At 43.3% G+C, this 14,533-nt stretch overlaps 1 protein-coding gene across 2 annotated transcripts in view; it reads left to right on the top strand.

The window, feature by feature from the left end:
- Positions 1-14,533, top strand: part of CLSTN2 (calsyntenin 2) — a 725,154-nt gene that overhangs the window by 681,496 nt on the left and 29,125 nt on the right. For both annotated transcript variants that reach the window (XM_027544855.1, XM_027544864.1), the window contains exon 9: positions 1,012-1,174. In XM_027544855.1, coding sequence (XP_027400656.1) covers positions 1,012-1,174 — 163 coding nt within the window. The remainder of the gene's footprint in view (positions 1-1,011; positions 1,175-14,533) is intronic.

Below are 14,533 nucleotides of genomic sequence, written 5' to 3'. Positions count from 1 at the left end.
CCATTAAGGTTAGGTTTTGGTTCCCAGGTCTAAGACCAAAAGTCTTAGGTACTAAAATTATGAGCAGACATGAATGTGAGTGTGCTCTGTACCAAGTTCAGCCAGGAGGACTCATTGTCATCCTTCTTTGGCTTCCCAGGGACTCTAAGGAAGGATGAAGCTGAATCTTCTTGGGAAGACTCTGTCTCAGAATTTATTTTGCTTCAGTTGAAGGGAGCATGAGACTACAACAGCTCCTTGGGCAAGCATTAATATAGAGACAAAGGAATTGAAGGTTTTCTGTTCTTATGAAACTCCTTCTTCCTTTGTCTGTTGCTTTGTCCTTGCTCATAACTCCTAATTTCTTCCTCTTCTATTTTGTTCTTTCTTTTTCCCTTCCTCTGCACCTTCTCTATCTTCATCTTCATTTCTACTTCCAGTCTAGCATCTTGCTTTTTGTAGCACCATCCATCCTCAAGCTTCGAAAAACATTTTTGGGCTTCCCTGGTGGCTCAGAGGTTAAAGCGTCTGCCTCCAATGTAGAAGACCTGGGTTTGATCCCTGGGTCGGGAAGATCCCCTGGAGAAGAAAATGGTAACCCACTCCAGTATTCTTGCCTGGAGAATCCCATGGATGGAGAAGCCTGGTAGGCTATAGTCCATGGGGGTCACAAAGAATTGGACATGACTGAGCGACTTCACTCACTCACTCACTATTGCTCACACAGAGCAAATTTAAGTTGACACCCCCACCTGTCCACCAGAACTTGCCAACCAAGATAATCTCCATAGTCAGATATTTACCCAATGATAAGTTTCCCAGGTGTTCCTCAATTCCATGGTTTGCTCCATCATATCTGATGTGCGTTTCTATAACCTCAGTGCATATCAGCCATTATGTTCACTGAGTTCTTTGCAATAAACATTGTTACCCTAAAGGTCTCTTCTCCCCCTTTCATAATTGGAATAAAAGTCCATTGGATGTTTTATTGCATATTCAATTTTAAGTGTTGCTTCTCTTTCTTTTCACTAGATTTGTGACAAAGAATGGCATTACTATGTCATCAATGTGGAGTTTCCTGTGGTCACCTTATACATGGATGGAGCAACGTATGAACCATACCTGGTGACTAACGATTGGCCCATTCATCCATCTCACATTGCCATGCAACTGACAGTCGGCGCTTGTTGGCAAGGTAACCCTTAGGTCCAGCCCTTCTCCCTGGCCTATCTGTGTACAGTCCATCAAAGGTACAGGCAGAGAAAAGGGCAAAGCAAGTGGTATGAGCTTCAGCCAGGAAAATATAGTATCCCCTACTAATAAAACAGGACTTAAAAAGTTAAGGATGAATCCAAGCACTAACCTTGTGTAATAATAAAGCACTTGGCTTGAGACCAGATTTTGACTTTAGATCAACAGGAGCAATTTCAGAATTGCCTCTGAGTTGCTAATGCATTTTATTATTCTGGAACCTTATCTGGTTTCAAACTGGGGCTGTGTAAAGAAAAGCCTGCAAGTGGAATCTGGTATAAAAAATTGCCAGTTGGCTCTGTTGCTCTCTCCACTGGTCAGGAGCCAAGGATCTCTCTTTATTCCCACTCAAATTGTCTAAGATCCCGACTCTCTGTTCTGGGAAGTCACTTCCTCTGCTGCTGCTTCTCCTCCAGTCCCCAGCCCAGACTCATCACCTCTTTGGAAGTAGGAGAGCCAGCTCTCTGAGCGTGCATCTAGCCTTTCTGTTCCCCACTCAGATTTGTGAGCATCTTTGTCTTTGCTCCCTTTAACAGCTGGGGTTCTTTGAAGTATCAGTGAGAGACCAGAGGGGAAGTAAAATGCTCCTCAAATAAGCAGATCAGTACTTGGAGATGACTCCTCAAACTCCTGATGATGCCTTCTTTGAGGGTTACTAAGATTTGAGACCTTGACCATTTGCTGTGGGGGCGGAGGAAAAAGGTGGGTTGTGGTACAAGATTATGACTTGGGAGGACTGGCTCCCTCTAGGGGAGACATAAACCCCTCTGGGTTGGGACAAAGAGTAAATTCTGGGCAGCTCCATGCAAGAGAAGATGGCAAGAAGGGCACGTGGTGCAGCCCTGGGAGCACTAGGGACAAAACCCAGGAAGGAGACAAAGCAGGAATGAGGCAACGGAAGACAGTGTATTTTTTTTTTAATTGAAGTATAGTTGATTTACATTGTTGTATTAGTTTTAGGTATACAGCAAAGTGATTCAGTTATATATATGTATGTATATATATATATGTATATATATATACACACTTCTTTTTCAAAATTTTTTCCCTTATAGGTTATTGCAAAATCTTGAGTAGACTTCCCTGTGCTAAATAGTAGGTCCTTGATTATCTATTGTGTTTAAAGTAGTGTGTATATTTTAATCCAAATTCCTAATTTATCCATTCCCCTCTTTCCTTTTTTGATAACCATGGTTGTTTTCTGTCTGTAAGTCTGTATCTGGGTTTTGTTTTTTTTTCCCCAGTTTTTAAATATATTTGTTATTTAACGAAAAGAATTTATTTAGCATTAATTTTTTAAATTTTTAATTGGAGGATAATTGCTTTACAATGTTTGTTGGTTTCTGCAGTGCAACAATATGAATGAGCTATATGTAATGTATATCCCTTCCCTCTTGAGCCTCTCTCCCACCCCACCCCCAGCCCAGCCCTCTAGGTCATCACGGAGCATCAGGCTGGGCTCCCTGTGTTATGAAGCAGCTTCCCACTAGTTATCTGTTTTACACATGATAGTATATATATGTCAGTGCTACTTTCTCATGTTTTTGTTTTGTATATAAGTTCATTTGTATCTCTTTTTTTTTTTTTTAGATTCAACATATAAGCATTATCAATGATATTTGTCTGGTTTACTTCACCTTGTGTGATAATGTTTAGGTCCATCCATGTAGCTACATATGGCATTATTTCATTCTTTTTTTATGGCTGAGTCAGAGTGTATTTTTGAGTAGAAGTCACCTACTTGAAGTCTGATGTACATCACATGACAGTAAAAATCTTCTCAAATGTTTCATAGAATGTGATAAGAGCTCCCTCAGTATTGCAGAATTCCCCAGGATATGAGGAGAGGAAGACTGTGTCATTTGACGCGAGCCCATGCAACTAGTTAGTATAGCAAGGCACTAATTCAGAGGTTGCCCAGGAATCATTAGTCACTGAACACAGTGTTAGACCAACAGCCCTCTCATGTGGTTGCATGCCCCAGCTAGACGCCACAGCCAGGCCGCAGATATTTTGGGACATAGATTGGATGCTGCCCATAAGAAAGAGCGCTAAGAATGCATTTGAGTCAGTTCTAATGAGGTGGATGAAACCAGAGCCTATTATACAGAATGAAGTAATTCAGAAAGAGAAACACCAATACAGCATTTTAATGCATGTATGTGAAATTTAGAAAGATAGTAACGATGATCCTATATGCAAGACAGCAAAAGAGACACAGATGTAAAGAACAGACTTTTGGATTATGTGGAAGAAGACAAGGGTGGGATGATGTGAAAGAAGAGCATTGAAACATGTATATTACCATATGTAAAATAGATGACCAGTACAAGTTTGATGAATGAAGCAGAGCACTCAAAGCTGGTGCTCTGGGACAACCCAGAGGGATGGGGTAGGGGAGGGAGGTGGGAGGGGGGTTCAGAATGCGGGGACACATGTGCACCCATGACTGATTCATGTCGATGTATGGCAGAAACCACCACAATATTGTAAAGAAATTATTCCCCAATTAAAATAATTTAATTAATTTAAAAAAGAAAGAAAGGGCCCTAATCATGTCACCATGAACCTTACCATGACTTCCCTAGCAGCCCTCAGGGACCACATCTGAGCCCCATCATCCCAGCCTGCAGTGGAAACCTGCAGAATCTCTAACTTCCTTGAGTTCCTATTAATACTTTCTCACCTATCTCCTTATCTAGAGTAATACCTGTATTGCAAGGTTATTATAAGGACTCGGAGCAGGCATTTGGAGTGTGCTTGGCATGTTTCAGTTGAATGAATGTGTAAATTTGAAAACATCTGCTGGTTGCCTCCTCTACCTCCTCCACTGCTCCTTGCACCTAAACCCTATATGGTAGATTTTCCACAAGACCTTGGTACACTTTGGCTTCTGTGATTCCAGCTTCCCCACAGCTCCCTGAACGTACTGACCTTCTCCCCTTCCCCAGGACTAATCCTCACAGACAGGCCCTGGCCAGCCAGGTCCATCTCTAGGTCAGAAAGAAGGTCACTGAGCCTGGGAAAGAGTCAGTCAGAAAACAAGCACGGGAAGATGGGGCTGATGTTGTAGGAGAGAACTCATCATCCAGGCTTCTGAGCGCGGAGAAGATTTAGGTATCTTTTCTGAAAGGAAAGATAATCTTTGGTGAATTTTCAGCATGGAAGAAAAATACCTTAAAGTCTTTAAAACTTAGCTTTTGGGGATGAGTATGAGTTCACTAGGCTGATAAAGGTAGCAACAGCATATGCCATGGCAGAGCAGCTTGATGTTGGCGTGCCCAGGGTGCCTATCACTGGAATGTGCATGGATCAGAATGAGTGGAAAGGAGGAAGAGATAGAGTTGAGAGCAGACCATAGGGTGCATCTTGCCTTGTTAGGAGCTTGGATTCTCATGAATATTTACATGCTCCCTGGAGCCATGTTTTTGTCTTGGGTGGTGGTTTAGTCGTTAAGTCGTGTCCAACTATTGTGACCCCATGGACTCTAGCCTGCCAGGCTCCTCTGTCCATAGCATTCTCCAGGCAAGAATACTGGAGTGGGTTGCCATTTCCTTCTCTAAGGGGTCTTCCTGACTCAGGAATAGAACCCAGGTCTCTTGCTTTGCAGGCAAATTCTTTACTGACTGAGCTACGAAGGAAGTACCCTTTGTCTTGGGAGGAGACATCAAAAGGTCTTTCAATAGGACACAGTGCTGTGAAATTGATAGTCAGTAATACAGCCCTTGCCTCGGCATGTTTCTAAGCCTTCCAAACTCCACTTATACACACATTATAAGCCAGCTGTGTGAACAGGCCCCTTTGGGACTGTAATTGTGGGGAGTTTTTCTGGTACTTTTGAGGTTGGCAAGGGAACCAGTTCCCATTTGTGAAATTTCCATTCAGGGGGTTAACAATGGGGATAGAAAATAATGTGCTAGCAGCTGCTTGCTGGGTGCTCCTGGGAACTCAGAGCTGGAACTCAGAGGCTCCAGCTCAGAGGCTGGGCAGGACTCTGCTGCCCCAATTAGTCTACTGTGTCCTGTGATTGAATTGGAAAGCCAGAGTAATCAGTGGAACTTCATTTTCATGGGTATTTTTCCAGTAATTAAAAAAAATGAGATTTCATTTACACTTAGTAAATATTGCCAGGATGGCCTCAAGCAGGCAGCATATCTTAATTCTAGGGAAGGGCTTTTGAAGTCAGGATGGACCTTGCATCTCAAGAGAGTCCTTCTGTCTCTGTGTGGCTGCTGTGTGCCACCTAGCCATCACCTCTGTGCTCTGTGTCAGCGTTTTCAGGATGGAGCCAGACCCTCTCTCCTGGCCAAAATCTGTCTGTGCTGACTGAGAAACTGCTGCCTTTAGACAAATACCAGGTCCCTTGTCTCTCTCTGGGTCATGCCATGTGGGAAGATTGTTTAAAAGACTAATTAATTTGTCCTTTTCCTTAGAGTCCCTATTCATCCATTTCTAACAACAAAAATTCAAGTTCTACTCATATGTGATAAAAATTATATAATCTCCTTTGTGTCTGGACCTCTACCCTGGGTCCAGCCACCCAGGCCCTATAACTCAGTTGTCATGGGAGTGAGTCAGGAAGGCTACTGATGCGCCAGCCACAGAGATGACCCAGCAGGTGACACTCCAGAGCACCTCTCCCCCATCACGTCAACCGGAGAAGCTCTGACTTACTAATTTTATATGATATCAGAGCTAGAGTTGTTTTAATGAAATGGCTAAACGTGTTTGAAGAAGCATAGCTGTAAACACACATTTAAGAAGGTACCACCCTGCCCCCTGCCTGAGCCTTATCTGCTCTTGGCAGAGCTCATCACTGTCGTCCCTGCTTGTGGCTCTGTCCCCAGCGACCACCTCATCTCTGCCTCTGCTGGGGACTCTCCTCCACTGCTCTGGACCTTGGCCTTCCTAGAGCGTCCAGCTTTGCCTCTTCCTAACGATAGCACCCCCTGGTGTTGGATGAGGAGGGCCTTCTACCCTAGCTCCTGGTCTGGCTGAGTCCTACCCGCTACTTAACAAACAAAGCAGCAGGAGATAGAGAAGGGGCTAGTTCTAAAAATTAGACTCTGTTAAGGAAAAGACACAGAACCCCACTTACTTGTGGCTTTTGGGAGGGGCTGAGGCAAAGAATACGAATGGCCAAAAAAAGTAATAAAAAGGCAGAAATGATGCTGAAAGTTGCAGTAATCAATAGCATCTGTTCCTCAGACAGAGGGGAATTGGAGCCACATGTGGTCCTGAGATCTGGTGTACATTTTCAGGTCATTATTTTTGCCAGACACTAAAATTAGTACATACCTGGAGCGCATGTCATCACTTAATAAACTTGGTCTAATTTAATACAAATTCTCTTAATAAAGTCTGTGTTGAAATTATTCTGCATCCCTGGAGGTCTCTGCTGCTGAGAGAGAGGCACGTGCTAGCATAGTCTGCCTTACATTCAAGTGGAATTTCCCCAGGGCTTCATGAAGCTTGGGTCCCCCAGGTTCCACAAGGAGGCCAAGGTCTAGTTTGGGAAAACATATAAGCCATCCCCACGGCCCACACTGAAGAGTCACAATGCACCTTTGTTTATTCAAAGCTCTCAGAAACTCACCAAGAAACTAATAGTTTGACATTACCTAACCTGTGGTTCTCAGTCTTATTTCACTATGGAAGTCACTCTGTGTAGATTAGTGTTCCTGGAGCACTGTTTGGGAACCATCTCATTGGAGTTATTAATGGAGGTCTCTATCCCCCACTAAGGCATGGATTTGCAGAAAGCAAGGACTGTCTGCTCTCAAAGACTCCCCTTCCCTCCCCTTTCCTCCTATGTTATGTCCTGGAGAAGGTCAATAATTATTGGTTATTGAATTATACCCCAGTTTTGAGTTTGTTTTGACAAAGGTATATGGCTCATGTCTGATACACAGGGGTGACTAACACAGTGTCTCTTAGCATTGTCTGTATTTAAAAATCAAGTAAAGATGATTCTAGGCCCTAGATTTCATTTGGCATAAGGGTATATTGGTCTAAAGACAACACAGATGAAATCAGCTTTAAAATTTGGTGATTTATGTGTGGAAACAGGATAACTGAGTTACAATTTAAACTTTGAATCTCATTCTAAAAGTTACATTAATTAGAAAATTTTCACAAGGGTCTTAGAGCAAAAAGGCCATTTTAATTCTGAGTATCATTTTAACTTGTCTGAGAGACACACTATGGCAGGGAGGGAAAAAAAAAGAAAGAGACCCCTGAAGAAAGAGAAGACTCCCATGACATCATCTCATCTCAGAGCTCCTTGGTTCTTGCTGGCACCAAAACTGACTGCTAGTTTTGAGTTCCTGCACTGTGCTTAGCTCTGGCTTGGCTTTTCTTTAACAACCCTATGTTGTGGCTGTGATTATCATCTCCATTTTGCTCATGAGGAAACAGACGCAGAGAACATAAGGACCTTGGGAAGGGTCACCTAGAGCCTGGTTTGCACCGAGAACTGTGTCACCCACAGCATTAATTACACTGCCACACCCACCTCTGCTTCTAGAGATATGTAGAACCAGATGGCATTTAATAGCCAAGCAAGGAAGGCCAGAAGATTCTGGAATCTACAGGCAAACCATTTGCCAGGACTCCCCGGGCTTTCTTCCCCAGATCAGACAAAGTCAAGCTGAGGCCAAAGATAATGACTGGCCCACTGGGCATCTTGGTTTAACAGGAGGGCTGAATCTAGAGTCAGAAAAGAATTCTAAACCCTTACTGCTACTGCTGCTGCTTACTTGCTCTGGGTCTTTGAAGACTGTGTCTTGCCTCTGTGCTCCTGGAGAATGGCGGAGCCATTCTGTTTGATATATAAGGGCCATTCCAGCTTTGTGAATCTAGGTGCCTAACGCCAGAGTACTGACTTTTGGGGTCATCCCATAAGTCATATGTTTCTTATGAACTTAGAACCCACCATGTAAATGTTCACTGAAAATGCTGGAAGGACAGAGACATAACAACCAAAGGATCGAGAAAGCCTGCTGAGACTGTGTCATGGCCAGCCCTGAGGGCAGAGCATCCCTGACCACCAGTCCTTACAACTACAGTTCTAAACCCTGGGATTGTGCACAGGTTTTAAAGCCACAGTTTATGGGAGTCTATTACACACTTCACTTAGTCTTTGCATTCAGTGGGTATCTCCATCACTGAAATGAGAGAAAGCAAGATTTCCAATGGTCTCACCATTTGCATTGCTCAAAATTGATAGCTAACCATCTGTGAAATTGTGTTCATTGAGGGGCATCCCCATCAACAAGCCATGCACAGAGCAGCATCCAACCCAAGCAGGAGGGAATATGCCCCCACCCCTCCTTTCTATGTGCTTCTCAGACTAAATAGCTGTGGGAATGACAGCAAGAAAAAAAAAAAAAAGACCAGCAGCATCCCACACATACTTTGCAAAGGGAAGCTACTTTGTCCATTCACACAACACAGGTCTTTTACTCAGAGGAAAGTGAATATTACTGATTCTAAAGCTATGTGTATAGTTGGTGGGCCCACCTCTCAGTGGAAAGAAAGCTGAATGAAAACTCTGGCTCAGAATAACACAAGCTATGTTAAATCACTTTTGCCAAAGACCATTATTTTTCATGAGAACTGTGTTTCCCAGTAAACTTGACACAAACCATTGGGAGTTGGTGCTGAAATCATTCAGTGTCTACAGAACTCCGTGTAATTGGACATTCACCCTCAGCCTTGTATCAATCCCAACCTGTCCTCATCTTTCTGAAGCAGCCCAATTATGAGATCCTCCAAGAAATTCTGCTTGAACCCTCCCAGCCATATGCATTGTATGGCACTCAGGTCAAAAGCTTGAGAGCAAGCAAAACCTGAGTCTTGGAGTATCATCTCCTAGACTGGGGAAAGGCAGATTTTTCCTTCCTCTATTTTCCAAGGATGTTGAAGATACATCTTCCCCACCCTTCTAAATTTAGGACTTGAGATGAAATTGAGGAAGCAACTCCGCTCCAAGCCCCATCTTCTCTCCCTCCTGTCAACCGTTCTTGCAGCAGTGAGCACAAGACAGAGATGCGTTTAAACTGAGGGTAAGATGAAAGAAATCAGAAGAGACAGACTATGATCTCAAAAGTACTATCCTGCAACTTAAGCATTATTAAATAAAATACCCTGGGGAAGAAATTGTCATGTTTTAAGGACCCAGTGTGTGTGTGTGGTAAGTTGCTTCAGTCATGCCCAACTCTTTGTGACCCTATGGACCATATCCTGCCAGGTTCTTCTGTCCATGGTATTCTCCAGGCAGGAATACTGGAGTGTGTTTCCATTTCCTTCTCCAGGGGATCTTCCCAACCCAGGGATCGAACTGCACCTCTTGAGTCTCCTGCATTGGCAGGTGGATTCTTTACCACTAGCACCACCTGTGTGTGTTAGTAGCTCAGTCGTATTCAACTGTCTGTGACCGCATGGACTGTAGCCCACCAGGCTCATCTGTCCATGGGATTTCCCAGGCAAGAGTACTGGAGTGGGTAGCCACTCCCTTCTCCAAGGGATCTTCTGGACCCAGGGATCAAACCAAGGTCTCCTGTATTGCAGGCAGATTCTTTACCATCTGAGCCATCAGGGAAGCCCTGGGGACTTGATAAATCACGGCTATTATTTTCCCCCCTGATCTGTTGGATGTATTTTCTATATCATGTGTTTGGAAATTAATCATGCACTGCCTTAGGAAATGAACTGAACTGGCAATTTACTCTTACATTTTTATTTTACTTTTCCAGTGTCTATACTGTATTCTTCCAACTGAATGTGAGCTCCTGGAAAACACAGTCCTATCTTATCATCAGCTGAATCAAACAGAATGCTAGGCAAACAGCAAACACTTTAAAAATGTGTGCAGATCTAGCCTTAGGAATCTGTGTTTGCAAATATTTGGAGAAGGTTCTTTGTATTGGAAATCAGGTTATTTTCTTTTCTTACAATAATTCATGAGCATATGTATGTCTAAATGTTAGCAGAGAAGCCATGTGGTGTGTGCAGACACCCTAGATATTAAACAGAAAGATTTTTCAGTATATGTATCCACTCTTTTTTTAAATCCCGCATCACAACCACCTCTGAGTGCAAGTATATTTCTAGTTTTTGCTAGCCTCCTATTGCACAATGCTAATTGAATTGCTTTCCTGGAGTCGTGTCATTAATAAAGAGTGCATCGCAGGTCTAGGATTCTTAAGTCAAAAATAGAAAACATGGATGTTTTGCTGAGTGAAAATAGTGTGTAGGAAGATGTTCTGGAACCCAGGAAAGTGTAAAGGATTGTGAGTGGTGAGTGAGCAGATGAGAGGCTCTGGGTGGCAGACCATAAGGGCTCTCTCCCAGCTACACTCTATTTTTTCCGATTTAATTTTAATTGGAGGATAACTGATTTAAAATATTGTATTGGATTCTGCCATACATCACCATGAATCAGCCATAAATATACTTATGTGACCTCCATCTTGAACCTCCCTTCCACCCACCACCCCATCCTACCCCTCTAGGTCATCACAAAGCACCAGTTTGAGCTCCTTGTGTTTTATACAGCAACTCCCCAGTAGCTGTCCACTTCACACATGGTTAACGTATGTGTTTCAACACTACTCTCTCAATTTGTGCCACCTTCTTCCCGTCTGCTCTCTATGTCTGTGTCTCTATTCTTGCCCTGCAAATAGGTTCATCGGTACCATTTTTCTAGATTCCATATGTATGCATTACTATATGGTATTTGTTTTTCTCTTTCTGACTTACTTCACTCTGTATAACAGGCTCTGGGTTCCTCACTATACTGACTACATCAGTGTAGTCTACATCCACCTCACTACAACTGACTCAAATGTGTCCCTTTTTATGGCTGAGTAATATTCCATTGTGTATATATACCACAACTTCTTTATCCATTCATCTGTGGATGGACATTTAGGTTGTTTCCATGTCCTAGCCATTGTAAATAGAGCTGCAATGAACATTGGGGTACAAGTCTTTTTTTCAATTATGGTTTCCCCAGGGTATATGCCCAGTAGTGGGATTGCTGGGTCATATGGTACTTTTATTCCTAGTTATTTATTTATTTTTTTTCTTTTTAAGGAATCTCCATGCTCTTCTCCATAGTACCAGCCACACTCTATAGACTGGGCTGACTAGTACCACCAGAATGACCAGCTGGTCCTGAGTATGGATGGATACACTCACTCTCTAGAAGCCTACATTTCACCAATTACTCCTTAGATGACCTTGGCTACTTTCTTCTCTCTAAACCTGAGTTTGTTCCTCTTTAACCATAGAGGAAATGCCTACCTCTCAAGAGTTCTATGAAGGTTCAATAAGATGATGTATGTTGAGGACTTCACACGGCATTGGGCACAGAGTTCATGCCTAGTCACTGAGACTTCTTGTTGGATCTGCTGCTCTAAGTGGGAGACAAGGCAGGGAAGAGATAACCACCTGGATGCCCTGGAGTGTGGCAGTCTGCCATTCAGATCCAGGCTCATACTCATCTTCCTGCAGGGTAACAGAAGTGTTCTTTCAGTAGGGCAGGAGCATGCTGATGGCTGTGAGGGGCACCTTAACCATGAGGGCCTTGGGAGCCTAAACCCAATGACTCCCAGATTGGCTCCCCATACCCAAAGCCATGGCCTGAGAGATCATCTCAGGTCATCTCTCAAAGTCAAACCTGTGGATGGAGCACTTTGATAGAGCCTTGTCCATTCATTTCCAATGTGAAGATGTTCTGGGTAGCGTGAGTCAAAACAGATTAAACCCTTAAAGATGGATGCCCAGCTCCCACAGATGAAGACATCCTGCAGTAAAGCAGTGAGGAGGTCTACTCAGGATTCGCTCAGCCTGCTGTACCCTCCTGGCTCTGCCCCTGCTCCAGGCATTGCCTTAGTTGTCCCTGGTCTGCTTGCAGGATGGCTGCAGCCACTCTCAGCCTTCTATCTTTACAGAATGATCCCCAGGGAAAGAGAGAAAGAGTAGGTTCCAGAAACCTTCTAGAGAGAAGATGGAAGCCCTTGTCCCAGAGGCTGCCAGCCAGCTTCTCTGCTCATCTCATTGGGTTAAACTTGATCTCCTGATTATCCCTAGACCAACACTTGTGGCTTTTTGGATGCCAAGTGCTGATTGGCTTCACCTGGTATGGCTAATCCCAAGTCCATGCCTGGTTCAGTCACTGGAGCAATGGAGACAAAACAGCCTGACTGAAAGTGAAAATGAAAGTCGCCCAGTCATGACCGACTCTTTGCAACCCCATGGACTATACAGTCCATGGAATTCTCTAGGCCAAAATACTGGAGTGGGTGGCCTTTCCCTTTCCCAAGGGATCTTCCCAACCTAGGGATCGAATCCAGGTCTCCTGCATGGCAGGCAGATTCTTTGCCAGCTGAGCTACAAGGGAAACCCAGCTTTGACTAAATAGAGGATCTTCCTGACTCAGGGCTCTAACCTGTGTCTCTTGTGCCTCCTACACTGGCAGGTGAATTATTCATTAGTTTTGAATAAATAGAGTCCATCCCTGGAACTCGAGTCAACCCCCCAAACTTCAGTGCTGCCATTGCAAGAGGGCAGGAGTGAGGTGGCTGCTGGAGAGATGCCACAGTTGCTACTCTGCTGGAGCATCTCCTTCAATCCAGCCAACAATTAGGAAGTGTCCACTGTGTGCCAGACAGCATGTAGGAGGCCCAGTGACACCGGGTCAGGGGCTCATGCTGTTGAAAGGGATAAATGAGCGCATGTTGCAAAGTGCCTGCAACAGTCCTCCGTTCCCCTACTACCTGCCCATTATTGTCTTCATTACAATGAATCATGCATGACTGCTCCCTTCCAACCAGGAGACAGACTTAAATAAATTCTAGAAATGTGTGAGGATGGGCAAGAGTAAGCCACCAGGTGGCACAGAGCAGAGAGATCACTTAGGAGTAAGCAGAAGCCTGGCTTTAAGAAGCTTATAGCCCAGTGGTTCTGAACCTTGACTTCATGTTTGATTCACTTAAAGGAGATAGACAGATGAATGGACAAAGAAGGTGAGGTATGTATATAAATACACATATATTAATATAATGTTATATATACATGTATATATGACTTTGAATCCACCTGCCAATGCAGAAGACACAAGAGATGCAGTTCAGATCCCTAAGTCAGGAAGATCCCCAGGAACAGGAAATGGCAACCTGCTATAGTATTCTTGCCATGGAAAATTTCCTAGACAGAGAAGCCTAGTGGGCTACAGTCATGAGGTTGCAAAGAGTTGAACATGACTGAAGAACTGAACAAACACACGCACACACACACACACATATATATATAATGGAATATTTCTCAGCCATAAAAAGAATGAAATAATGCCACTTTGCAGCAACATGGATGGACTTAGTGAAGGAAGTCAGAGAAAGACAAATATAATATCGTTTAAATGTGCAAGCTAAACAAAGATACAAATAAGCTTATTTACAAAAGAGAAAGAGACTCATAGACGTAGAAAACAAACATGGTTACCAAAGGGGAAAGAGGGGTGCGGGGGGAGGGATAATTTAGGAGGTTGGGATTAAAATATACTTACTGCTATATATAAAATGAACAACAAGGACCTACTGTATTGCAAAGGGAACTATACTCAATATTTTGTAATAACCTATAAGGGAAAAGAACTTGAAAGGAACATATATATATATATATATGTATATATGTATATATGTATATGTGTATATATATATGTGTGTGTGTGTGTGTTTATATATATATATATATATAAAACTGAGTCACCGTGCAGTTGAAACTAACATGACATTGTAAATCAACTGTACTTCTATAAAAAAAAAAGGTCATAACCTCTGTGGGTGGGATACAGCACCAGAATCAGTTTATTCTTTTTTTTTTTTTTTAAACTTTACATAATTGTATTAGTTTTGCCAAATATCGAAATGAATCCGCCACAGGTATACATGTGTTCCCCATCCTGAATCCTCCTCCCTCCTCCCTCCCCATACCATCCCTCTGGGTCGTCCCAATTATTATTTTAAAGATTTCCCAGATGATTAAAATGTGCAGCCATAATTGACAACCACCCCTTATAGGCTCTTGAAGACATGAAACACACGTACATTAACTAACAACGCTGAGTTCTTAGAGGTGCACTGAAATGAACTATCTGTGTTCCAAGGCTCAGGGCAGGGAGAAGGCAAGGTGAGCAGAGAGCTTGAGGGGCCTTGGAGAAGCAGTGGGATCTTCCTGACCTGAGCACTTTAGAGGCGGTATCTCAGTGTGGGGAGGAATGGGTGAGAGCAAAAGTATG

The sequence above is a fragment of the Bos indicus x Bos taurus genome, chromosome 1 (genome assembly GCF_003369695.1).
Source record: "Bos indicus x Bos taurus breed Angus x Brahman F1 hybrid chromosome 1, Bos_hybrid_MaternalHap_v2.0, whole genome shotgun sequence".
In the NCBI taxonomy this organism is placed as follows: domain Eukaryota; kingdom Metazoa; phylum Chordata; class Mammalia; order Artiodactyla; family Bovidae; genus Bos; species Bos indicus x Bos taurus.
This window is presented reverse-complemented; position numbering and strand designations above follow the sequence as displayed.